General features: G+C 45.8%; 3 protein-coding genes across 9 annotated transcripts in view; 2 read left to right on the top strand and 1 right to left on the bottom strand.

The window, feature by feature from the left end:
• Window positions 1-686: 686 nt before the first annotated feature.
• Window positions 687-2,488, bottom strand: c8h15orf40 (chromosome 8 C15orf40 homolog). The gene is made up of 5 exons (XM_040133146.1): window positions 2,223-2,488; window positions 1,896-2,034; window positions 1,647-1,774; window positions 1,329-1,477; window positions 687-969 (listed from the first exon to the last, which is right to left on the bottom strand). Exons 1-4 carry the CDS (start codon window positions 2,430-2,432, stop codon window positions 1,388-1,390), a joined length of 567 nt encoding a protein of 188 aa, XP_039989080.1. The 5' UTR covers window positions 2,433-2,488; the 3' UTR covers window positions 687-969; window positions 1,329-1,387.
• Window positions 1,942-18,467, top strand: glsl (glutaminase like). 5 transcript variants are annotated; one of them, XM_040133141.1, is made up of 18 exons: window positions 1,942-2,054; window positions 4,294-4,555; window positions 6,280-6,380; window positions 7,105-7,157; window positions 7,286-7,362; window positions 7,524-7,625; window positions 8,439-8,571; window positions 10,440-10,484; window positions 10,567-10,625; window positions 10,852-10,918; window positions 11,002-11,052; window positions 12,073-12,249; window positions 13,071-13,202; window positions 14,834-14,926; window positions 15,007-15,068; window positions 16,046-16,186; window positions 16,893-17,015; window positions 17,163-18,467. In XM_040133141.1, the coding sequence occupies exons 2-18, from the start codon at window positions 4,509-4,511 to the stop codon at window positions 17,311-17,313; spliced, it is 1,614 nt and encodes a 537-aa protein (XP_039989075.1). In that variant the 5' UTR covers window positions 1,942-2,054; window positions 4,294-4,508; the 3' UTR covers window positions 17,314-18,467. The 5 variants fall into 5 exon arrangements, with proteins under 5 accessions (XP_039989075.1, XP_039989077.1, XP_039989078.1 ...); XM_040133143.1 differs by lacking the exon at window positions 7,286-7,362 and adding an exon at window positions 8,894-8,960 and having other exon boundaries at window positions 7,517-7,625; window positions 17,163-18,464; XM_040133142.1 differs by lacking the exon at window positions 1,942-2,054 and adding an exon at window positions 3,333-3,674.
• A 3,287-nt stretch (window positions 18,468-21,754) lies between these two features.
• prr5l (proline rich 5 like) overlaps window positions 21,755-23,949 on the top strand; it is a 31,815-nt gene continuing 29,620 nt past the window's right edge. For all 3 annotated transcript variants that reach the window (XM_040133499.1, XM_040133497.1, XM_040133498.1), the window contains exon 1: window positions 21,755-22,081. The gene's annotated coding sequence lies outside the window, so the exon portion shown is untranslated. The remainder of the gene's footprint in view (window positions 22,082-23,949) is intronic.

The raw sequence follows: 23,949 nt of genomic DNA, 5'->3' as shown, positions 1-23,949 counted from the left end.
GTAACCTGTGGAGTTCCTGACCTCTAGTAGCGCTGTGGAGCGGCTTCTTATTTTAATGACCGGCTGCACGGTTTGGTTTGTCTCGCACGCTCACGAGGACGCACACGCACGTCGGTGGTCAGGATACCGCTACCAGCCGCCAGTGGTTTCACTTTACTCCGCCGATCAGGTCCAACAAGAAATGCAGCAATAGGCCGGCACGGGCGGTGACGGAGATCCAGGCTAGTAAACACGGATGTTGACAGTGCGGGGTTTAAGTGTTTTATGAGGAAGGAAACGTACTCAGCACATTTGCCAGGCCTCAAGGATACACACGGTTTCTCAGAAACGCTCCCCGGGGAAACTTCCGCATAGCCGCTGGACATAAAGTCCCTAGTAAAGACCTCCGGAAGTATGCTCAGTGTTCCCACCATCTCCTCCTCCAGCTCGTTCCTTTTCCTCCAGATCGCAGAGAAACACATAAACCGACGCGTTAAGCTGCTGTCAGACGTTACCAGTGACACAGTGCCGTCTCCGGCCAGCGTACAGCTGTGTTTACGTGCTGTACGCTGGCCGGAGATGGCACTGTGTCACTGGTACGCTGTTAACACGTCCTCGCAAATCCTCTAGCAAGATGTCACCTTCCTCCGAAACAACCTGCGAGATCCTAGAGATCCTCTAGGATAAAATGTTGACAGAGAGAAATGCAAGATGGACCTGTACAGGTCATAATCTCTTTATTAGTTGTCAATATTTCATTTAATCGTATGACAGTGATTAAAAAAACAAACAACGCTGTTTCACGATTCACTTCAAACGTTACAACATATGAAGGTCATATCCAGTCTATGACCGGACAGACAGATGTCCTCTCCTGTCCAGTAGTACCAGGGACGGAAACCCCTCCTGCAGACTGGAGGTTGGTTGGTGGACCGGTCCGTTTCCATGGTGATGTTCCAGTTCCTCCGGTAGCGGTCCAGCTGTGAAACCCTATGGGGAAAAGTACAATAGGTGCAGTGAGCTCATGTAAACATTAATATAAACAACAACAACAACCTGTGTCTCCGTGAGCGGCCATGACAGACACGCTCTTAAGAAAAAAAAGGTCGGGGCAGAATCACAGTCCTACATCATCTTCTTCTTCTTCTTTCAGTGATTGTGTCTTTAAATCTGCTCTTTCTCTGGAGAAATGTAAAGTTTCTCACATCGTTTCGTGAATGAAGAATAGAAAATTACATCAGGGCGGTGAATGGGACTGGGATCTCCTCCCACCTCCTCCAGGATCTGTCCTCCTGTCGTCCTGCTGGACTTGTAATGGAGGACATGGACATGACACACGAACACTTTACCTTTCGGCATAAAGCTTCATATTTCTGGCCCTGTCCATCCACCTCCTCTGTCCCTCCCGTCAGCCTGCAGCCTGTCTGAGCCTCCTCAACACCTCCTCCAGACTGAGGGAGGAGTCCAGTCTGATGACTTTGTCTCTGGACCTGGAGCCCTGAAGGAGACAGGAGACAGGAGGTAAACTGAGGAAAGGAAACGCAGGAGAGTTGTAGGAATAAAAAAGAAAGGAAGGAGTCGGGTTGAGAAGATGTTCATTCAGGATAAAGGAGGTGGAGGAGCCGGGTTTTAACGTGTCCTCAGTGTGAATAATAAGTTTCAGGAACCTTGTCAAGAGATACGTGACTTTTCTTCAGGTCCAGAACTTCGGCCAGGTAGCGAACCAGCTCGGTGTTGGCTTCTCCGTCGGTAGGAGGCGCTGCGATGGCGACTCCCACCGCCTCTGCAGAGACTTCTGCAAGAGTAGAAGAAGAAACGCGTCCTCATCAGGCAAAGTTGTCGCTGTTCCTGTACTTGAGTGTGAGGCTGTCAGCTGAGGCGCATCGCCTGGTAATAAAAAGCAGAGTGGAGGTGACCTGTGATGCCGCTGTGTTTGGAGCCGGGCTTCGCGCGAACCGTTATGGTAACGGCGCCGCTTTTGTCCCGGGCCACCGGACCAGAGGCTCCGGGCTCCGCCGCTCCGGCGCCGCCGCCAGCAGCCTGATGTCCTTTCACCTGGTTCGGCAGTACAGGGGGTTAGTGCGGTGCCGTTACACTTTACTGATCCTACGGTACCGTGTCCTGTCCCCGCTCAGTTTAGACATCTTTACACTTTAACCTCACTACGGTTCAGAACCTGCGGGGGTTCAGATAAAGAGGCATACAAGTACACAAGCTGTACAGGACGACTTGTAATAACTCACCGCTTTCTCTTTTTTGGGCATTTGTCGGTTTGAGGAGTAACGTCTTATCCCGGTGACACCGGGCAGAGGAGGCAGGGCGGACCACCGGGAGAGCACGGTTACCGGACGGCTGGCGTCACACAAACGCTTTAACGTAGCTGCTCTGAATGATTGAACCGGTTTAAACTTTATGAAAACACCAATCACAGGTAAACCCGACCGGGAAAACATCCACCTGCTGCCCGGCAGACCTGCTAGCTCCTAGCCCAGACGGAAGAGAAATGCTAATAATGTAAACATCGTGATTTCCGCTTTTCAAAATAAACACTTCCGATCATGTGTTTTCGTAGTAAAAGCCTCAATGATGAAATTGAAACATCTGAACATCAGTGAGATTTGGTCTCTACTGGAGTATTTTCATTTTCTAATACTTTGTACTTCTACTCCGCTACATATCAGATAGAAATATAATATTATATATAATGAACAATATTTTTACTGCAGTACATTTGCTGTATTAACTTTTACTTTGTTAATTTAGAGATTCAGTTATACAAAATATATTCAACAAATAAGTCTCTAAACTAATTAAAATCAGCTCCACCTTTACAAGCTGCAACGTTACGGTGATGTACACATGAATGTATCAGTAATAATATTGAGCTATTATATATTATTCTGACAGAGTATTACACCATGGTTTTATTACTTTTAGTTAATTCAAAGGTCTGAGTGCTTCTTTAACCACTACTGAGTATAAAATAGAATTAAATAGAAATAACTTCAATTTTTTAAGTGTTTCTTCAAAAATATCCTCATATCATCATATCTTGACAGTCACGTTGACCTATTAAAGATGCTTTAAGCAGGGTTCAGAAAAAGACCCAGACTTCAGACATTTACCAGAAACCTTGAACTGGGTCCTGTTATTATCTGGAATAAGTCCAGCGGTGGTAAAGCACCTTTACTCAAGTAAAAGTACCTATACAACAGTGTAAAAGTACTCCATTACAAGTACAAGCCCTGCATTCAAAAGTGTACTTCAGTAAAAATGCAGATGTTTTGTTAGTTCTATTTTTATTTCTCTGTCATGCCAAACATCTGGCTCATCCCACATGGGATTAAAGGACGCAGCTATTTCGTTACTCAGGTGTAGTTCTACAAATGAAATAATACCACGCAACATTACGAGCTCTGTCCCAATGGTAGAAAAACAACAAATCCTACTATAAACAGTTAACAAAACTAGAACTGTGACAATCTTTACGATAAGGTATTTTTAATGGAAACGGTCCACAAGGATTTCTCAGGACTTTTCTAAAAAAAATGGAAACAAGCCACTGTGTTTTCTTTTTCGCTTATGACTAAAGTTTTCAAAGCTTTGTGGACGATTCACCCTCACTGAGTTCGATTGGAGGCATCACGACCCTCAAACCTGAACAAGAATATCAGCATGATTATAAACCACCAGAGGTGAATAAGAAAATGTTTTTTTAAATAATTTGGTTGAACTGACCCTTTAATCCTCAGCTTCCCAATTCTGACCATCGTCATGTTTAACCCCAAAGCAAGCCAAATGTCTGTCCTTATTTATCACTGAAAAGTCTCTTATTTTGTTTAATCTTTGTTATTATTTTGTTTATGGATGCAACTCTCGATTATTTTCATGATCGATTAATTCATTAATCTGCTGATTGTCTCTTAACTGATGAATTCTTTAGTCTATAAAATGTCAGAAAATGTTGTCAGAACTGTCCATGACAGTTTCCTAAAGACCAACTTCTTCAAATGTCTTGTTTTGTCTGATCAAAAGTCCAAAAATCCAAAACATTTAAATACAGAAAAGCAGGAAATCTTTACATTTGCAAGGCTGAAAAAAGCAGCTTTTGGCATTTCTGCTTGAAAATTGCTTAAATTATTAGTCGATTTTGAACATAGTTGCAGATTGTTTTTTTAAATCAATTAATCAACTAATCGTTATCGCTCTAATTTAGTTTAATCTGTGTGCACACGTAATATCTGAAGTCTTCTCTTTGTGTTCATCCTGTGCTGAAGTTTTGTACTTTTTGAAGTTTTTTGTAATTTTTTTTAGCTGCTGTTGGACGGTGTGTGGACCCCAGTGGCGAAGCTGGGAGTGTCAGCAGGCGCTGACTGGTTTCCCCTCCTCTCCAAACCATCCCATTCATTAAAGGAAGTTCACAGCCTGGGGACATACTCACTGAGGGAGCCAGCTGCTTCGCCAACCGCCTCGTCCTCCATGAAAGCCCTCCACAGAGAACAACCGGACGAACACAACTGAAACCTTCAATGGAGAACAGCCCCAACCGTGAGGCAGAGGACAGCTCGTACCTGTGGTGAGGAAGACTGACATGGTTTCATCTGTCTGTTGTTTTACTCCGTCTCATAGGGAGTCTCCTGCTGAACAGTGCTCAGACTTCTTCCATGTAATGAAGCTGCCATAGAGCTGGAAACTCTGCAGGTTTACAGTCCTGCTGTGTTGGTGAGGGACAGGCTGAGACGTGGCAGAGCTTTCAGACGACACGAGCAGAGACAGAGTTACAGGACACATTTTTAGGACCAAGCTGCCACTGGCAGTGTTTTCTTGTAGAGCTACTGTGGAGGAAAACCAACACAAAGAGGGAATTCGGCACAAAAAATGTTTTTTAACTTGGAAGATATCCGTTTGATTGGTCTAACTCCGACTGTCGAGGCCTCAAATTTACTTAAGATGAAGTTCTACGTTTTTGCACAGAATGAGGACTGTGGATTTTCCATCCTCCATCACATACACTGCTACTGCATTAAGAGAGGATCTTTAAATGTCCAGTATAAATAGGAGGAACGATTACGGCAAGAAAAGCCTGTTTCATGTACATATGGGCACTTAACTACTGTTTTAAGACCGACTTAAAACAATAGCTAGAATCTGTGTTTAATAGACTTTTGAAAACTTTTCTTGGAGCTCGTTTTTGATGTCTGCTCTCACCTCTAACCCCATTACAGCCTGAAAACCAACCAGTCTTTCTGATACTCGCAGCTACGATATATTTTTGTCCTGTAAAAACAACAAAATGTCAGCTTCATGATGCATTCAGTGCAATTTACCTCAGAAATGGGAGAATTTTCTGGACGCGACAACCACAGAGGTAGAAGTACTAAGTACTTGTCGCTTTGTCAGTTTTCAAGACAAACATCTTTAGTTCCAGCTTATTCTTTGTTTTATGTGATTAGAAAACCACATTTGAAGACGTCACCTCGGCATTTATGAAACTGTGACAGATATTTGTAAATCATGGAAATAATCATCACATTAATGGATAATGAAAACATTTGTTAGTTTCAGACTTACACACAGAAAAAGTACCTCAATACTCTAGTTACAGTACTTCAATAGCAGTAGCAGTAGTAGTAGTAGTAGTAGCAGCAGTAGCAGTAGTAGCAGTAGCAGTAGTAGTAGCAGTAGTAGTAGTAGTAGTAGTAGTATCAGTAGCAGTAGTAGTAGTATCAGTAGTAGCAGTAGTAGTAGCAGTAGTAGTAGTAGTAGCAGTAGCAGCAGTAGCAGTAGCAGTACTAGTAGTAGTAGTAGTAGTAGCAGTAGTAGCAGTAGTATCAGTAGCAGTAGTAGTAGCATCAGTAGCAGTAGTAGTAGCATCAGTAGTAACAGCAGTAGTAGTATCAGTAGTAGCAGTAGTAGTAGTATCAGTAGTAGCAGTAGTAGTAGTAGTAGCAGTAGCAGCAGTAGCAGTAGCAGTACTAGTAGTAGTAGTAGTAGCAGTAGAAGTAGCAGTAGTTACTATTGTTAACTGATTCTTATCATTTTCTGCTTGTTTTTACTCCTGTTTTATGAATCACTTTGAGCTGCATCTCTGCATGAAAGCGGCGACAAATTAAAGTTATTTTTGTTGTGGTCACTGAAAATGATTTTTAATGCAGGTTTCATGGGTCTTGGTTTGCTTTTCCGTGGTTTCAAGTGACAGTTTGATCGCTTTTATACTGAGAAATGTTCACTGACAGAGTTGTTATTCGAGCAAAGTATAGAAATGTTGTTGTAGTTTTTAACTCGTTGTTGTGCCTGCAGTTTTCAGAGAACTCCTTCTCTCAGACGCAAATGGAGGAAACGTTACGGCGGTCTGGACGGCAACAAGCTGCTGGAGCCCCATAAAGACCCAGACATGAAAGGTCTGTGTGTGTGTGTGTGTGTGTGTGAGAAACACCCTGTGATTAGTGGTCTGTGAAGGATCCTTCAGTGGGCGGGGTCTGCTAGAACCTAAATTAAGTAGCTGCCCAGTCATCACCACAGAGCTGCTCCATGACTCCACCTCTCCATCCGTCTTTCTGCCTTTACTCTCCCACTGAAGGTCTGAGACTGTGATCTGCTCTAACTATGGCAAACACATCCCAGAACACACACAGCTGGTCCTCAGTGATGCTCAGCTAGTTCAACTACTTCTGTTTGGATATGATGTATACACTCACCGCACAGTCTGCAGCCAGCTTGTGTTCACTGTAATCACTGGTTTAAGAAAAGCATTTTGCTTTTCATTAACAGCGCGTGACAGAGGACCGAACGAAGATGTCGTCTGATTCAAACGGGCTTGTTACTGCTCCGTGATCAGATCTGTGTTGGGTTCAGCTGGTTTTACATTTGTCAGACTGTTGTTTGGGTTTTCGTCTGGTTATACTGGTCCAACTGACGTTCTTTTGGTTGCGGTCTGGTGAACAGCCGGCATGGAGACTCCTCTCGGCCTCCTCGTGCCCACACCTTAGTACGCAGCGATGTTGACCTAAAGGTTTAGATTGAGTGAATTTGGCCTTAAAACGAGCGAACCACACACCTGCTGGTCTGTCATCGGCTCAGAAACTGAGCTACTAAAGCAAACTCTTCTTCTCTCCTCTCCTCTAGCGGAGGACGGAGGGATGACAGACGAGAGCCAGCGGAGGAGCCCTGAGAACCAGGTAGACCTGCCTGAACACGTTAGACACCTACCATTGCGTTGTGGAGTCAGGCTCTCAGAGTTGTTCTCCTCGTCCCTGGCAGAGTCAGGGAGGACGTCAAACAGTCCTGTTGTCTTTAATCTGAACAGAAACCAGAGACCAGAGACCTGAGAGGGGCCTGTCAGAGTGAAGGAATCACTTTCATACAGCACTTGTGTACAAGCAGGTCAATCTTGATTGGTGATATGAACCATATGTTGATGATAACGTGTTGGTTGCCGTTATCGTCTTATTGAGTGACAGAATAATTACATAATATGTGTATTTGATGTCCTAAATGAGGCCTGGCCAGTAATAGCTGATGCTATGATGTTTCCAAGGATGCAGCTCCCCGCTCAGCACCCAGGAGCCTGATCCAGAACCAGGTCCAGACTCCGGTCAAGAGTCCAGTCCAGAAGCCCATCAGCCTAGTCAGTCCTGGACCAGCAGGTACGACTGGTGCTAGAGATCTAGGAGATGAGCCTCGTTGTCAGGGTTGCGGCAATAACTACGAACCACGGTGGTCTTGGTTAAAAGAAACCAACGTTGACTGTTGGTAGGAAACAGCGGGTTTCTTTTGTTGACCCATCCATCCACCCCGACCTCCCGCTTTTTGGTACAGGACTTTTTCTTCTTTCTTTATTTGGTTTGCTTGGCACCTACTCTGGTTCAAAGTAAAATGTTCTGCTATTGTTGATATTCTGCCAAGAGATGCACACAGGGATTCTTATAACCACTGTCGCTGATTAAAGAAAAAAGTTTGGGACTTAGAGTATTTTGTTCAAGGATCTCATTCGGTCTGTGGGAGGAACAGGCTGAATTTTCATCTTGAGATTTAAGATGAACTTCCACAGCTTTTTCTTTACGGTGTTGTTCTCTTTTGGCTGGATTAGTTTGCCACGAGAACATTGTTTACATTTCTTCCTCAAAAAGATTGAAAGAGAGAGAGAGATGCAGGGACTCTCTGATGAGGATTTGATGCCCACACCTGCCAGTCTTTTTCCTCTTTTTAAATCCTGTGGCTGTAAGGGAAAGGACAAAGTAAGGATGTGATGTTTGTTTTTTATAATTGGTGTTGAGATGCCTTTCTCTGATCCTTTTCAAGGCTTTTTGTTTAGAAAGTTCAGTGTTCTCCACAAAAAGACAAAAATTGGAGTCTCAGCTAACAAGACTGGACAAATGGTCCATTTAATACTGTATGATATTCAGTTTGGACATTTTACAGCGTAATAAATTCATGATAAAGTGTTTCTGTGTGTGCAGTGGTCCCAGTGTTGGTCAGCAATGGCTGCCTGAAGCCCCCTCTCCCTCAGGCGGTGGTCCAGCCGGAGGACCGAGGTTACCCCCCCTCCCAGGCCTGGTTCTACCCCCAGCAGAGTCCGTCCAAACGCAGAGCGTAAGTTTTAAAAGTCATACCAGAGCCAGAAGAAGTGAAGCTGAGAAAAAAGGGTGTGAAGCCAAAGTGTGTAGCTACTGTATCAGCTAAAAAAACCCTTAATTTGATGGTTTTTCGGATGAATATTGTCATTGTCAGATAAAACCAGATACTGAAATCTGGACTGCGTATGGAAACAAATGACTCATTCCTTCAGCATGAAATTTCTTAGAAGTTAAACCAGATTCTGGTCTTAACTCGGTTTCGACTGAATGTGTAGTCACTGTGTTTTGGCTCCAGGGCAGAGCTGGCCCCCACTGATTCAGCTGTGGTGTTGTTTCAGAGCTGCTGATGTGCTGTTTGACAGCTTCGCTTCAGACGGGAGACTTAACGTCAACCAGTTCTTTGAGGTATTTTCACTCGTATGCAACGATGCAGTGGAGGGAAACCGACACAAACTAACTAAAACCTTTATAATATGAATCATAAATACAGTCGTTTTGAAATGAAAATCCATCAGTTTTAGTCATGAAGATCAGTTTAGCTCGTCATGAGGAGTCGACTCTGGGTATTTGCTTGATGGTCCAATGAAGGTCACTATCATGTTGCATTATGGGAGGTGTAGTATCCAGGGTTTTTGGGGTGTGGCTTGTACATTTGCTTTTCTAAACATCTGTGGCAGAATGTCAGTTTTTTTTGCAACACATGCAGTACAAATATATAAAAATTATAACAAGCTGCTGTCTACAATAAGTGACTTAACAGCAAATGCAAAGCCCCGAATCAATGATCTCTTCTCGCTAGAATTAAGGAACTCTGGTGACTCTGACCGACTCTGGTGGATCATCACATGACGCATTCATGTGTTTTTCGGTGTTCTGGATTTTATGATTGTTGGGGAGTTTCAGGCACACCTGGGGTTTGTTTTCTCTCTCAGGCCACCTGGAGCTCCGGTCTGCACAGGTCCGACCCTCGGCTCAGAGAGTGTTTCTTCCATCTGAGAAAACTGCACCCCTGGCCACCCTCCATGTGGCCAGGGGTGAAAGCTTTGCTTGGAGTTAGGACGTCTACACCGACCTGACTTGTTTATGAGAGGAAGGACTTCCATCAGTTCAGACTTTCGTCAGAGAACACCAGGCCAAGTTCCCGTGTCAGATCAAGACTCGAGACTCAAGAGAACTATTTTGCCAACTCATTCATATACAGAGTGGGGGTGAAAGTTTGTTTCTCTGGGGCCAGTTGTGCTGCATCTAACATTTAAACCGTACAAATCAAAACAACATGCACACCAAAAATCACTGGGTTAAGAATTCCCCTAATGGGGGGTCAAAACCGGGGTTAAATTTACGAAGCATCAGTGGGTTGTTGTGCCCCAGTATTGGTGTTGTTTTTATATGACTGTTGGGTCACGGGATCAAAACAACCTGTGCTGGTGCTATATTGACCCAACGCTGGGTCAGTTTTAAGCCAGTGATTTGTACTGTGTGATGAGCAGAAGAATAACAAGACAAGGCAAGACAAGACACAGCAGCGTAGAGAGTCGGTGCAAAGATGTAGAGTGTAAATATCGTAGCCCTTGAGGAGGAGAGGTTGAACTCTCATCTGCTTTATGTGATGGAAGTCACAGATTAAATGAATACTGGCCCAGAAGAGTTGAACAAAAGGACACGAACAAGGAGGGAAGAGAATAGAAAGTCAAAATGCTGGAACCTGACCATGTTGTTGGATAATTTCATTAATGTGATAACATGAATGTAATGTTCATGGAATATTGTTTGGACTCAATGTTTTTATTTGATAATGCAAATGTATTTTTGGATTGTGATATTTAAAAAACCCAGTAGTCAGTAAACTAACTAACTAACTAACTAACTATGGTGTGTCTTCAGCTGGCGGGGAGGCTGTGTGCAGAGGAAGAGGAGAAGTACGACTCGGTAAGCGAAGAAGACGGCAGGTAGAGTCTCTCGACGTCCAACCCAGAACCACACAAACTGACTGTGTGTGCTCGTATTGCAGGTGCTGAACGTCGTCTGGAGACTCTGCAACAAAGAGCACGTCAACTTAAACTGCACCAGGTACCAGTGCTACTGACTGAACCGCAGTAATACGGGGATAGAGCAGTACTGGGAGTAGTGACAGGAGGATAAGGCTGACAGTATTTTCTCATACAAACATACAGCATATCGGCATTTTAAGAACGTGACAGACACACAAACGTCTGACTGCTTAGTCTCCCCGCTGGGGGGTTATTTTTGCGTTGGGGGGGTGAAGTGAGTTTTGTTGTTTTTTTGTGACCTTCAGTTATCAGAGCCGGAGGAAGGCCACCGTCAGACTCCACGCTCTGTCCCTCTACCTGCAGGAGAAAAAGGTAGAGATCATGTAAAGGTTAAAGGTCATCGGTGGTGTCTAGTGTGTCCTCCTGTCGCCTCTAACCAAACTCCTCTCTTCCAGTGTTTTCCAGAGAAGGTGGACGTTAACGCTGCTTTGGATCTAATGCTGCAGGTACAACTCAACCTTGAGATGATCTTAAAGACTCTTCAGTGAACTCTAATGTGTGCACAGCTTGTGGTCGTTCTGAAAGATCCACCTCCCTTAAAAGATTTGGGTTCCTGTCAGGGTTCCTCCACGGTTGAAAGGCTCAGTGTGTTTCACCTCTCGGGTGTGGTTGGATGTGGTCAGAGGTTGGCCCCGGTTTATGCCTCTCACGTATTCGCCAGGGCCGGGTCACCAACCGGGCCAAACGAGTCCCTGCCCAGGAGCACAAGTCCCTGGTTTACCCTGCAACACGCGGGTCCACATAGTTTGATTGATCACAAATTTTCACCACTGAAGTACAATATCATCCATGTCAGGTCCTCTGTCCTCCATCTTGTGGCCCCGGTCAGCACAAAGATGTTGAGTTCACTGGAAGACTAGAAAATATTCACGTTTGAGAAGCTGTTACCAGTGAGTTTCTTAAAACATGGACTTTAACGATTCAGCCGCTGCTAGAACTGTTGCATATTACTTTTCTGTCACGTTACCAACCAGCGATTGAATCTCTAGACTTCTGGAAAATAAAGAAACGGCCATGTATGGTGGGGGTCCGCAGGGGCCCCTGGAAGGTTAATCCTTGGCATTAGCATAAACTACACTGGAGGAACCCATCAGTTTCTTTAAAAGACGATTAATCTGCGATGTTTGAGGAACAGACGTTTAAAAATGAGAATTCTCTGAATCTTCTGAGATGTTCTCTCTGCTGAATAATAAAGAAGATTGTTAACCCCAGAATCGGTATGGAAGGTTGCTGGACTTCCCCTCTAAGGTTTCTAAGTCCCCAATAACCACAAGCAGTTCTGTTACTGTCTGTGTGTGTTTCTGGATCCGGGACCCAACTTTATTTCTGAGCCACAGGTCCTTTATCAGTCTTTATTTTACCTGCTGTCAGACACAAAATCTATTTAGTGAAGTGAAGAAGATGGTTCAAAATGACACAGGTATAAAACTGCAGCCTTCTGGGATTGTGTCTCTACTGTCTGACAGTGCTCCTCAACAGAGGTCACCTGTGAGTCGGGAGCTGCCATGGCCGCCTCCTTAGCCAACGGGGGGCTCTGTCCGCTGTCGGGCGACCAGGTGTTGTCGCCGGCGGCCACCCGGAGTATGCTGTCTGTGATGCAGGTGGCGGGGATGAAGGACTACTCCACAGCTTTCCACTACAAGGTCCAGTCTCCAGGCTCTGTCCTGCAGAAATCAAGTGTTTACAGATGAATGTTGTATTTGTCCAGAAGAGGAAAATAGTCAGGGAACATTTGTGGAATTGAATCACATCCTTAAAGGCCTGAAACGCTGGACACGTGGACGTTTCAGTGAAGACGGAGACATCTGGTGTCCAGCTGGTAAACTTACATATTCAGAGATTATTACATGAGGGAGAAGGAGGAGATGTTATTTAAAAAAAATTAACTAAAATGATCATTTTTTGTCTGTTTTGTTTTTGTCAGAAAATCAAACACAAATTAGTGTTTTTATGTGGATTTTTAAACTGGAATCAGTGATTTCACCAGTGTTTCTGTACTAAACGTGCACCTGAACAATAATGTTGAAGTCTCACCTGTGATGTTCTTGATCAGAATGAGTCTTGATTTTAACTTTATGAAAAAGGTTCTCATGTGTGATATTCCAGTTCAGTAACCGTCAGGCTCTCCTCTTCCTCCTCCTCCTCCTCCTCGCTCTTCTTGATAAACGACTTCACTGCTTTATTGACTTTAAACAGAGAAAACTGACCATGTTTTCTACGGTTAATATTCTATTTATTTCTTCCGTTTGTTGCTTTTTTCTTTGTTGATCCGAGAAGTGAAGCTCACATCGAGGCAGTCTGTGTAAACATTTCTTCACTTCACTTCAGATTTAAATGAAGATCGTCTGAATTAATCTTGCACGTCTGCTCCGTGAGCAGCTGCAGTCTTTGCTTTAATTTTGTAGAGAGCACACCCTGGTGGTTCATGGGGTAGTACCCTAAACAGTTTTTGTGAATGTGGCAGACGTCCGTACCGGCGGTGTCCAGCAGCCACGGCTCCCTGCTGGCTGTGGTTCCCGGGGTTTTGGGTCTGATGGCGTTTTCTCCTGAGTTGGACGCCTGTGGAAACCCCTGGAGGGCCGTGCACTTCTGCCAGGTAACACCTCCGTCCCAAAACTCACCAGGGGACACGATCACGAACTGCTTTTTAATTTGGGAGGTTTTTATTTCAGCGGGTTCATAACAATACATCGATACCTGTCATGGTAGGTACAGAGCACTTGTATGTTCCACATAATCAGTGACTAAGGAAAATGTGAAAAAAATAAAATGAAATATAATAATCGTGAAATTGTAAAAATAAGAGAGTGTATTTAAGAAAAGGTAAAAGGTTTTTCCCTCAGTGTTGTCAAGAAAGCTTACAAGGGACCATCAAGTATTTTAATACCCAAAACGCAAGGATTTTATGAAACTCCCTTCAAGTTTTACTCCAGACATCTTACATTCTCTTTAGGTCTCGATGTTAGTGTTACACGAGGCCGATATAATAACTTGTTAGTTAGTTAATTTGGGGGTTTTAGGTGAGTTACATGCCCGAAGGCATCTAAGTGGCTGCCCGGGAAAGAGATGGTTGAAAAAGGTGTTTGAGTGCTTCATTTATCTGAGCATAAACAGTCTCATCTGTTATTAAAGGAAACGAAGACTCTGTCATCCCGTAGATCGTTGCTTCATTAATACATTAAACACAATACACACTCACTGTGTTCATTATTTAAACACTCTGGTTTTCTTTTTCTAACTTTTTATGATTTCCTCTTCACAGGCGAGTTTGTAAGACAATGACAACCAAAGTAGGACAAATAATAAAACCGATTTAAAAAGAAAAGACGAAGATTAAATATGAATGTAGAACAAAACCAGAACCAAGATAAAATAAAGATGTTGAATAAAGCTTAAAAATCAAGATGTAGAGGAAAAGATCAGGATCTAGGAAACAAGTTACGATGCTGGACAGATGTTGGAACACTGATGTAGGATTAAGTCTAGAATAGATAAATGTGATTTTATAGGAGGTTGCAACAGGTTATATTGTTCCCGTTTTTAGTTGTTGTTGCTCACGCGGAAAAATAAAAATGATGAGTTCAAAGGGAGAGAAGTAATTAGGACAAATGCCACGATACAGATTAAAGAAGAGAGACGCTGATACTGTACATGAAAAGATGTGGAAAAAAACAGACTAGAACGTAACCTGATGAACCGAGGATCTAAAAACACGATGCAGGGGTTTTATTTGTCAAATGCTCCCACAATACTGCCCTCTCCAGCCTGCGCAATAAAGACTGGTGGTTAGAATAAGAAGAAAAATAGAAATGATCAAATTTCAAAGATAAGAATGTTAAAATGCTGCAAAGTATTTTAACAATAAAAGCTTTGGACATGGTCAAGTGCAAAAATCTAAATGTGCAGAGCGATGTAGAGAGGACAGCGCTCGCCGTGGATCTTTACCATAAAACAGACCTGAGATTAAAAATGAGGAAGATGAACAAAGATAAATATCGGGACTTTGATTAAAAACCAATACAGGATGCGAGGTGAAGACTGTTGTACAGCAGGAAGAATAAAACACGCGACGTAGGGTAAGGTCTGGGGTTTGGACCGAGGCTTAAATGTAGAACCACGACGTAGACTAAAGATCAGGACAGAGGTCTGGTTGTACGCTGTGTGATCAGAAGAACTAGAGACAGATGTGGACGATTTCTCCTCTAACTTGCAGTTTTGTGTCTGTAGGAGCTGATTTCAACGTTTCAGCTGCACAGTTTTGACATCGGGACTCCGTTCAGGCAGATTCTGGCCTACAGACAGTGGAAGGCAGAATCTGAGGTTTGATCCCAGACCAGTTTATCACTGCCTCGCTACAGGATCGGCAGGACTGTTTTTAAAAGGCCTCCTCTCCTCCGCAGGGATACCAGATCATGAACGTCCTGCTGGCAGCTTTCAAAGGAGACGTCCAGTCCCTGAGGAGGTAACCTCACATGTGCAGTGGTAACGATGCGACATTACATCGCCACCGTTAATACTGATGGAAAAAGAACCCAAAGTTGTTTATTGGAACCTTGAGGTGCAAAGACCAACATCAGGGAAAGAGAAAATCTTTCAGTGCAAGTGTTGACCGTCGCCACGAAGGTCTCAGTCTCAGTCTCAGTCTCAGTCGGTGCGTCCCCCACTTTGTCCCAGACTGAAACATCTGAACAGCTGTCGGCGGGATTCACACGACGTGCGGTTCAGACGTTCAGCTTCTCCTCAGGGCGAACTGTAAGAGCTCTGATGCTCATCTGGCTCTTCCTCTGGCGCCATCATCAGGTCACCTTTGACCGTTTCCAGTACTTTGCTTTATGATCAGAACTAATGACCTTCCCATCAGCCTCAGCTGCACCTTCTCTGTGTCCCAGATCCAAACCAGACACAGACTCTAAGCAGGTTTTCAGTACATGGTGTGTTCACACTAGACAGATGAACACATGAAGGATACTCGAACCAGACCCACTCAGTACCCTGGAGTTTTTTGTTTGCTGGTTTGGTTTTTTTAATGTGTGGTTCTCCTACAATACGAAGGAGATGGAGCTGGAAAAAATAAAAATAAGTTGTGGATGATGGAGAAACGGCTCCGAAAAAAAACCAAGCGACACTTTGCTCAGATAAGGAAGAGTCTGAGTTACACGGCGTCGGACAGCTGGATTCGACCTGGAGAGCGGGGGGAGACCTGCAGCTGGTTGAACTGCTGTGGTCGCATCAAAGCGGCGATCCTCCATCACTGCTGACGCTGAGTCTTCGCGTTACTTTAGTTCTTTTCACTCCATAACTAGATGGACACTAAATGAACAACAGCGACGCTAGGAGCCAGAACAAAAACAGTGCGGCTGCTGCTCGGACCCTAAAAAACGGGTTCAAAGACGTTTATGTCTAATCGACATCAGTCTCTTCTTCTGTGGTGTTCCGCAGGTACTTCCTGTCTGGGGTGGACGTTAACGCCGTCGACTACGACGGCCGGTCGGCTCTGCACGTGGCGGCCGCCGAAGGGCACACAGAGGTCATCTGCTTCCTGCTGGAGAAGGCCGGAGCGAACCCCGCCCTCAGGGACAGGTGAGGCTGCACCTGTGGAGCACGGTCTGTCGTTGTTTTAAAACAGAACAAGAGAAGAAGAAACCGCGCGGCACAAATCTTTTCCCTTTAATAACGGAGTTTTAAAAGTGAAAAAATCTCAACCTGTTTCCGATAAAATGTTCTGGTTCCAGTATTTTCCAGAGCTGAGTTTCTGCAGCTTGAGAAAATGCTTGAAATCCCAGAGAGGTGGAAATATTCTGACTGGACGTGTGGATGTTTGCTCTGCTTTTAAGAGCATGAGACCTAAAGGAGTCAGAGCACAGACAGAAATGGGTCGGAGCAGACGGAGCTCGACTGTTTTAGGCTCCGTACGTAAGGTAGACAAACTCCAGCAAACCTCCCGCTACTCGGTTCCCATGCAGGTGAATCTGAAAGGCGCGTGGGGTTGTTGTTGTTTAGAGCTGAGGTCAGCGACACTTTCCGCTCAGCTCCTTTAGACTAAGGGAAGCGAAGCAGCAAATAAGTGAAGAAGCTGAGGGATTAAAAGGCTCCGTTCTCCGAGTCGACGTCGGCAGACCAGACGCCGCTGAGCATTTTTCACTGTCACATCTGTATTTTCACTGAATCGCAGTCCGTCATCAAACACGCCTCCCACGGTTTCTGTGGGTCTGGATGAGACTGTCTGCGGCCGTTTCTCTGGCTTCGGATGATGCGTTCAAATCTAAAAACATCTGTTGCACCACAGATTCTCGCCCGACGAGTCCATGCGACCGGTCCGACCGTCTGACTTTTTACCTGAACACGAGGTTGAGCCGTGTCAAAGGCTGATGGGAGAAATCTGGCACCGGTGCTGGTGTTGGTGTGTCAGGTATTTCCATCCTTACCTGTTTCCCCAGCGCTGCCTTATATACATTATATACGTTGGGGCGATTCCCTCGCAGAAGTCGTCCGCGATCCTTCGGTTACTTTCACCCTTGGAGGGACGGTGTCTGACGTAGCTGTGTCTGTCCACCAGGTGGGGGAGCTGTCCTCTGCAGGAGGCCCGGAGGCACAACGAGGACTCTGCGGTTCAGCTGCTGCTGGGGGCCATCCGACCAAATCCGCCCACAAACCTGACCTGGGACCTGGGAAGAAGCTGCTTTACAGAGGGGTCTCTGGGTAACTGAATAAAACCAGAAACCTCCTCAGGTCTGGAGCACGGACAGACGTGAAAAAGAAGCGTCCTGAGTTTAGATAATGATTCAAATAATCATCTGGTTCAAAAAAAGTTTTGGCTCTTCTTGATGACTGCAAATTTAACATTTTAGGGCTTTGGAAGTTTGTTGGACAAAATAAGACATTAGAAGACGTCACCTTGGACTCCAGGATGTTGTGACGGCTGCTTTTCACCATTTTCTGATGTTTTATTGAGCAAATGATTCACAGATTAACCGTAAAAAAAAAAAAAAAAATCAGCAGATGAACTGATAATAAAATCTGATCAGATAAATAAACCAGCAAGCCTGCTTTTCAGAACAAGCTTCTTTGGTGAATAAAACTCTATGTTCCGGATTTTTGGAGGCAAACTTTAAAAAAAAGAATTACAAACGACACTTTATCAGCGACGAACTGACGCAAAGAGTTAATAACTGACGAGTTTCACTTTTGTCTCCGGTCTGAAAGCAGCTCGGTCTGACAGAAACCCACATTTAGTCCACTTGCTGATCCCAGTGGGCCAAACGCATTGAGTGAATAATTAATATTCTGTCCACATTCGCTTCCTTTCTCTGGAGGAGAAGCTGCGGAATCTGCCGCGGTGGCTTTGAGAAAAGAAACTTTGTGACTCTCACACTGGTGAACTTCCTGGGATGTTGGTTGAAAATAAGTTGTCTGCCTCCAGGAAGAGCAGTCACCCCGATGACAGCGGCTCCCGTTGGGGTTTTCACATCGGGAGGTGCCTCCAGAGCAACGGTGGGATCATCTGTCAGGGTTTCACATTTTGTGTCGGCAGTAAAACGGAAACACGCTGAAGCAGAAGGGGACAGTCTGAGCAGAAAGCATCACTGATATTCCTCTTTCACTTAAATTATCATGTAGAGTTTTGCAGCAGTTTTGTCTGAACGAAGGAAATACTCATCACAAAGTCTAAAATGAGTGATTCATTATGTTCATCCCCGGTTCAAAAACTCTGAATGTGATACTGAGACTAGATGAAGTACTAGATGAAGTACTTCCACTAGATGAAGTGCTTCATGTAGTTCCACTATCACAGTAAAAGTACTTCCTGTAGTTCCCGTATCACAGTAACAGTACTTCCCGTAGTAACGGTATCACAATAAAAGTACTTCACGTAGTTCCAGTATCACAGTAAAAGTACTTCATGTATTCACACTTACACAGTAAAAGTACTTCATGTAGTCACAGTATCAAAGTAAAAGTACTTCATGTAGTCACAGTATCAAAGTAAAAGTACTTCCTGTAGTCACAGTATCACAGTAAAAGTACCTCATGTAGTTCCAGTATCACAGTAAAAGTACTTAATGTAGTCACACTTTCACAGTAAAAGTACTTCATGTAGTCACAGTATCAAAGTAAAAGTACTTCCTGTAGTTCCAGTATCAAAGTAAAAGTACTTAATGTAGTCACACTTTCACAGTAAAAGTACTTCCTGTAGTTCCAGTATCACAGTAAAAGTACTTCCTGTAGTCACAGTATCAAAGTAAAAGTACCTCATGTAGTTCCAGTATCACAGTAAAAGTACTTCATGTAGTCACTGTTCACAGTATCACAGTAACAGTTCCAGTATAGCAGTAAAAGTACTTCCTGTAGTCACAGTATCACAGTAAAAATACTTCCTTTTAGTCACAGTATCACAGTAAAAGTACTTCCTGTAGTTCCAGTATCATAATAAAAGTACTTCATGTATTCACAGTTACACAGTAAAAGTACTTCATGTAGTCACAGTATCACAGTAAAAGTACTCCCTGTAGTCACAGTATCCCAGTAAAAGTACTCCCTGTAGTTCCAGTATCCCAGTAAAAGTACTCCCTGTAGTTCCAGTATCCCAGTAAAAGTACTCCCTGTAGTCCCAGTATCCCAGTAAAAGTACTCCCTGTAGTTCCAGTATCCCAGTAAAAGTACTCCTGTAGGACCTGTCTCCCAGTGACTCTCTGTTGATCCTGATCACGGAGGCCTCCTGAGTGTTTTACCGTGGAGCCGCTTTAGTTTAGTCCACCGTTTAGTCCACCGTTCCCAACTCCTCGTCGGTCCGGAGTGAACGCCGGGTAGAACCCGAGGGTCGCTGTTCTGATTCGCTGATCCAGCAGTTCCTGGACTTTTCTCTGAACTTTGAATTCCAGAGAAATATAGGATCATTTCTGAACTGACTGGACACACGGAGACGTTTAGAGGAAACGTCTCTTTGGTGGAACAGAAATCAACAGAGTCTGAAACCTGGGACCAGGAGACACAGCTACTCGCTGATGTTTGTGAGAGGTCGAGCCAAAAAGTCTTACAGGTTTTTGGCAGTAAAAATCTCCACCCGACTGTTGGCACCTTCTGCGGCAGCGTTTCCCTCCGAACGGTCGGTTGGTGGAGCAGAAGCAGAAAGTGTCTCTGCTGCTTCTATGGCTGCGTCTTCGCGGCGCCGCTTCTCTTCGCGTTCAGACGCGACCACATCATGAATATTCATTCCGAACCCGTCTCTGCGTCAAGCTGCAACCAGAGCCACACCGGAAGTCGCTGGATCTCCTTCACAGTAAGTGAAACCTTTCTGTCCCATGAGAAATGGGGTGAAATGGACCAAAGAAGAAAAATATGGTTGTTTCTTTATGAAATGAGTGACACACTTGTTATAATCGATTAGTGGATCGAAAGATAATTGACCGTGGGCGACGGCTTCGGTGATCGATTGATCATTTCTGTCACAAAAATGCCAGAACTGAGCTTTTTCCAGCTTCTCAAATGTGAGAATTTGTCGTGACTTGAAAAATCGTCTGTGGGTTTTGTCCCGTTGCTCAGACTGTGATTAATTTAGAGAAATAATCAGAAGATTCATTGATAATGAAGCCTGATCCCAGAGCATATTTCAAAATCAATAATTGAGAGAGAGATGGAAAACACGATCAGATGCACCCACACACAAGTACCAACGAAGATCAATAAATCAGAAAATGAAAACCGGGATCTGCGCACGTGTCGCACGTGTGATCACAGTGGATTTAAAAAGGCCTAAGGAAACAACGTCCCGCCAGACCTGGACTTGGGAGGATCCGACCACAGAGAGAGAGACGTGGGGTTGTCCCCACAGCCGTCGGCCAAAATAAGCCGGGGCCGCTCGGTAATTGCTGCTTCCTGGGTGGAAGGAGGCTCCAGCCCCGGGGCGCTCACCGGGCGGCGCGTCCCCCCCCCCCGTCTGCTTGAACCGGGGCAGCAGCAGCAGCGGGCGATCCTGCGGCCGGTCCCCCGGCAGCGGGGGGGTCCTATCTTCAGTATAATTATAAACCATGTCACAGTAAAAAAGCGCATAACATCATAATAAGTAGTGAACTCCACAGCAACAACTAAAAATACCAACGATGGTGTCTTCCGGTTATTTTGGGGAGATTCACTCTCTGGACATGTTGACGACGCGTCTCTCGCCTCTGAACGTCGGGCCGACGCCGACTCGAGGACTCTCGTTCTGGTGCCAGGTCCACGGAGCGGGACCACGTCTGCGGAATCTCGCTCCGGAAGAAAAGGTGTCGGCGTCGGCGTCGAAGCGCCCGAGTCCCCCCCCCCGTGGCGGGCAGGCAGCAGCGCGCGAAAAGCGGAGAATCACACCACTCCCGGAGCCACGAGGCCACGAGGTGGTGGTGGCGAGGGAAAGAAGTCCTATAGTCCAAGTATCTGGACCAGAGCCTGCCAAAAAAGTACCTAAAAAACTTTTTACTTACTACTGCGGGCGGCCATGGGCACACCACAGGTTCTAAAACATCAAAAATTCTTTCACGAAAATGAGCTCGATATAAACTAAAAAACCACAGGTCTTGGAGCTGGATTTCCGAGTCCCTGTACGGGGGCCGGGGCCCCCACGATGGAGGCCGGGGGATCCGGCACAGGCGATACAACTGTAGGGGTACAGATGAGTGACTAATAAAGGGATGCTGGCAGAAGGAGAGTGGTCGAAACCCGGGGCTTCAGGGGGGCTTCAGGGGGCCCCCGTAGACCGTGGCCCACGAGTAGTTTAGGGTCTTGTAGATGGACCCACTGGTAGTTTAAGGTCTGTGGATAGTCCTCCAGGTAGCTCAGAATCTGCAGGTAGGTCCTCGGATAGACCCACATGGTCGGTAATCAGGCCTTGCCTGAGACTGACCGGACGGGCCTCTGTACAAGTGCATCTACGCCCTTAGTTTCCAGAACTGCAGTTAATTGAACTCATTGAAAACTGTCTGTATCTTCACTATAATTTGTAAAAAACAAAACAAAAACAAAAAAACTAGACACTAATTCTTCCAGTAAACTTGAGGGAAATTGTTGTTGTTGTCTTTACACTGTCAACATTTTGAGACTCCTCCGTGGACACGGGCTTTCTCTTGGACGGGCCGTCTTTTACTTTGAAGGTTGTGAGCGGAAGTGGCGCTGGTTAGCCTGGTTAGCTTGTTTAGCTTGTTAGCCGCGGGCTGTTGAATAAAACCAGAAGCGGCAGTTGGTCTCGGTTCCAGTAGAGACCGGCGAGACGTGCGCTCGGGGTCCGTGTGTGTGGGTCTCCGGCCGGGGGGACGTGGTCCGACACTGAAGCGGCTCTTGGCTTTCGGTTTGTTCGCCGCAGAAACCGGAGCGATGCCGCAGCCGAGGCGGAGGCGGAGCTGCCGTCGGTGCTGAGCGGCGAGTCCTCGCGTCTCGTCGTCCCCCGTGAGGACCCGGGACGCTGCCGTTCGTCGGCGGGAGACGGAGAAGTGAAGCCACTCCGCACAGGTGAGTCGCCACGAGGCTCACGTCCCGTCCCGCTGTTCAAAACCGCAAAGACGTGAGTTTGGGGAAATTTCTCAGGGTCCCGCGTTGTTTACCTGCACAAACCCCCGCTGTCAAAACCCGCGTCCCCCCCCCCGGCAGTGGACCTCCGCGAGGGAAGAACTGAAACACGTACGCGAAAACTCAGAAACTGACCCGAAACTAAGACGGGAGGAACACGGAAAAGCTGCAGATGTCACAAAACCAGTCGGAGCCCCTGCAGATGGACTCGGAGGCGGTTCAGTCTCCCCACAGACCCGCGGGTAGCTCACAATCCGTTGCACGAGTGAATAGACCCGCGAGTGCACGCGAGTAGACCTGCGCTCGGTCGGAGTCTCACAGGTGGTTCAGGGTCCGCAGATGGCCGCGCGGGCGTCCCAGTTCTTGTTAACAGACGTGCAGGCAGCTTGAAGTCTTTAGTGTTGGTTGACAGACCCGGTGGCTTTAGGTCCATTGGACAGACTCTGTGTTCTCGTCGACAGACCTCCGGGTAGATTAGAGTCTGCAGACAGTCCAACAGGTGGATTAGAGGCAGTAAATCGACCAACAGGTCGCAGGGCACTTAAGGACAGACCCACAGGTAGTTTGAAACTTTCAGACAGACCCAAAGGTGGTTTAAGGTCTGCAGATAAGACCTGCTGGTAGGTTGAGATAGTCTACCCCTACTGATAGTTTACATGTTGTAGTTAGTCCTGCAGGTAGATTTAGTTCTGGTAGACGGCCGACGTGGTTTTGAGCCCTGTAGATAGACCTGCAGGTAATTCACATCTTGGAGAAAGACCTACATGTCGTCCAGGACTTGAGTGTAGACCTACAGGTAGTTGAGAGTCTGTGAGTAGAGGTTCTGTGGGTGGATGCTGAAGACAGACCTACAGGTAGTTCTTGGGGGTAGACCTACAGGTAGTTTAGTTCTTGGGGGTAGACCTACAGGTAGTTCTTGGGGTAGACCTACAGGTAGTTTAGTTCTTGGGGGTAGACCTACAGGTAGTTTAGTTCTTGGGGGTAGACCTACAGGTAGTTCTATGCTTGTGGACAGATTTACCGTCAAGATCTTGTAGATAGACGTACAGGTAGTTTTAGACAATTTAAAAATACACCAACAGGTTGTTTTTGTACAGGTAGTGATTGCAGTTGGACCCACTGCTGGTTTAGAGTCTGCAGACCTAGGGTTGGGTTTACGGTTTTCAGGTAGACCTGGAGGTATTTGCGTTCCAGTAGACGGACCTACAGTGGTCGTGCCCTGCTTTCCGTCTGCAGGCAGACGACTCTACGAACTGTTGAACACTCACCGGCTGGCGGCGACGGGCCTTTCGCGGCGGCACCGTTCAGCGGTTCGGTGTCTGCCGCTTGTCCCCGTTGTTGTGTAGACGGCGGGGCGTCGCATCCAGATATTCCCAGCAGCCGTCGACTCGGGAGGGTTTACTGGGAGGAAACGTTTGGCAGGATCTCAGAGGGAAGGCGCCTGTGTGGAGCCACCACGTCCAGCAGTCACACAGGGGGACAGATCCACCAGAAAAAGAACCGTCGCAGGCCAGTTTCTAAACCCACGTGAGAAGAAAGCCAAGCATGGCGTAGTGCAGGTTCAGGGCAGCCTGAGTTTGAGTACGAAGTGAGTCACATTTTGTTGACGGGAAAAACTCTGAAGGCTTTGATGTTAGTATCAGCGTCGCGTTTGATGTCTACGTTAAACAGTTTCCACTGATCACACAGATGTTAGAGTGGGAATTTACAAGAGAAGATGGTGCCTGAAGTCGTGGGCGTTTCCAGGTTAAATGAGGTGTTCATATCATTCATAGATGAATATGTATATATTTGTGTGTGTGTGTGTGTGT

This window comes from Xiphias gladius, chromosome 8 (genome assembly GCF_016859285.1).
Source record: "Xiphias gladius isolate SHS-SW01 ecotype Sanya breed wild chromosome 8, ASM1685928v1, whole genome shotgun sequence".
Taxonomy (NCBI): Eukaryota; Metazoa; Chordata; class Actinopteri; order Istiophoriformes; family Xiphiidae; genus Xiphias; species Xiphias gladius.
Note: the sequence above shows the minus strand (reverse complement) of the source record. Positions and strands in the feature narration are given on the sequence as shown.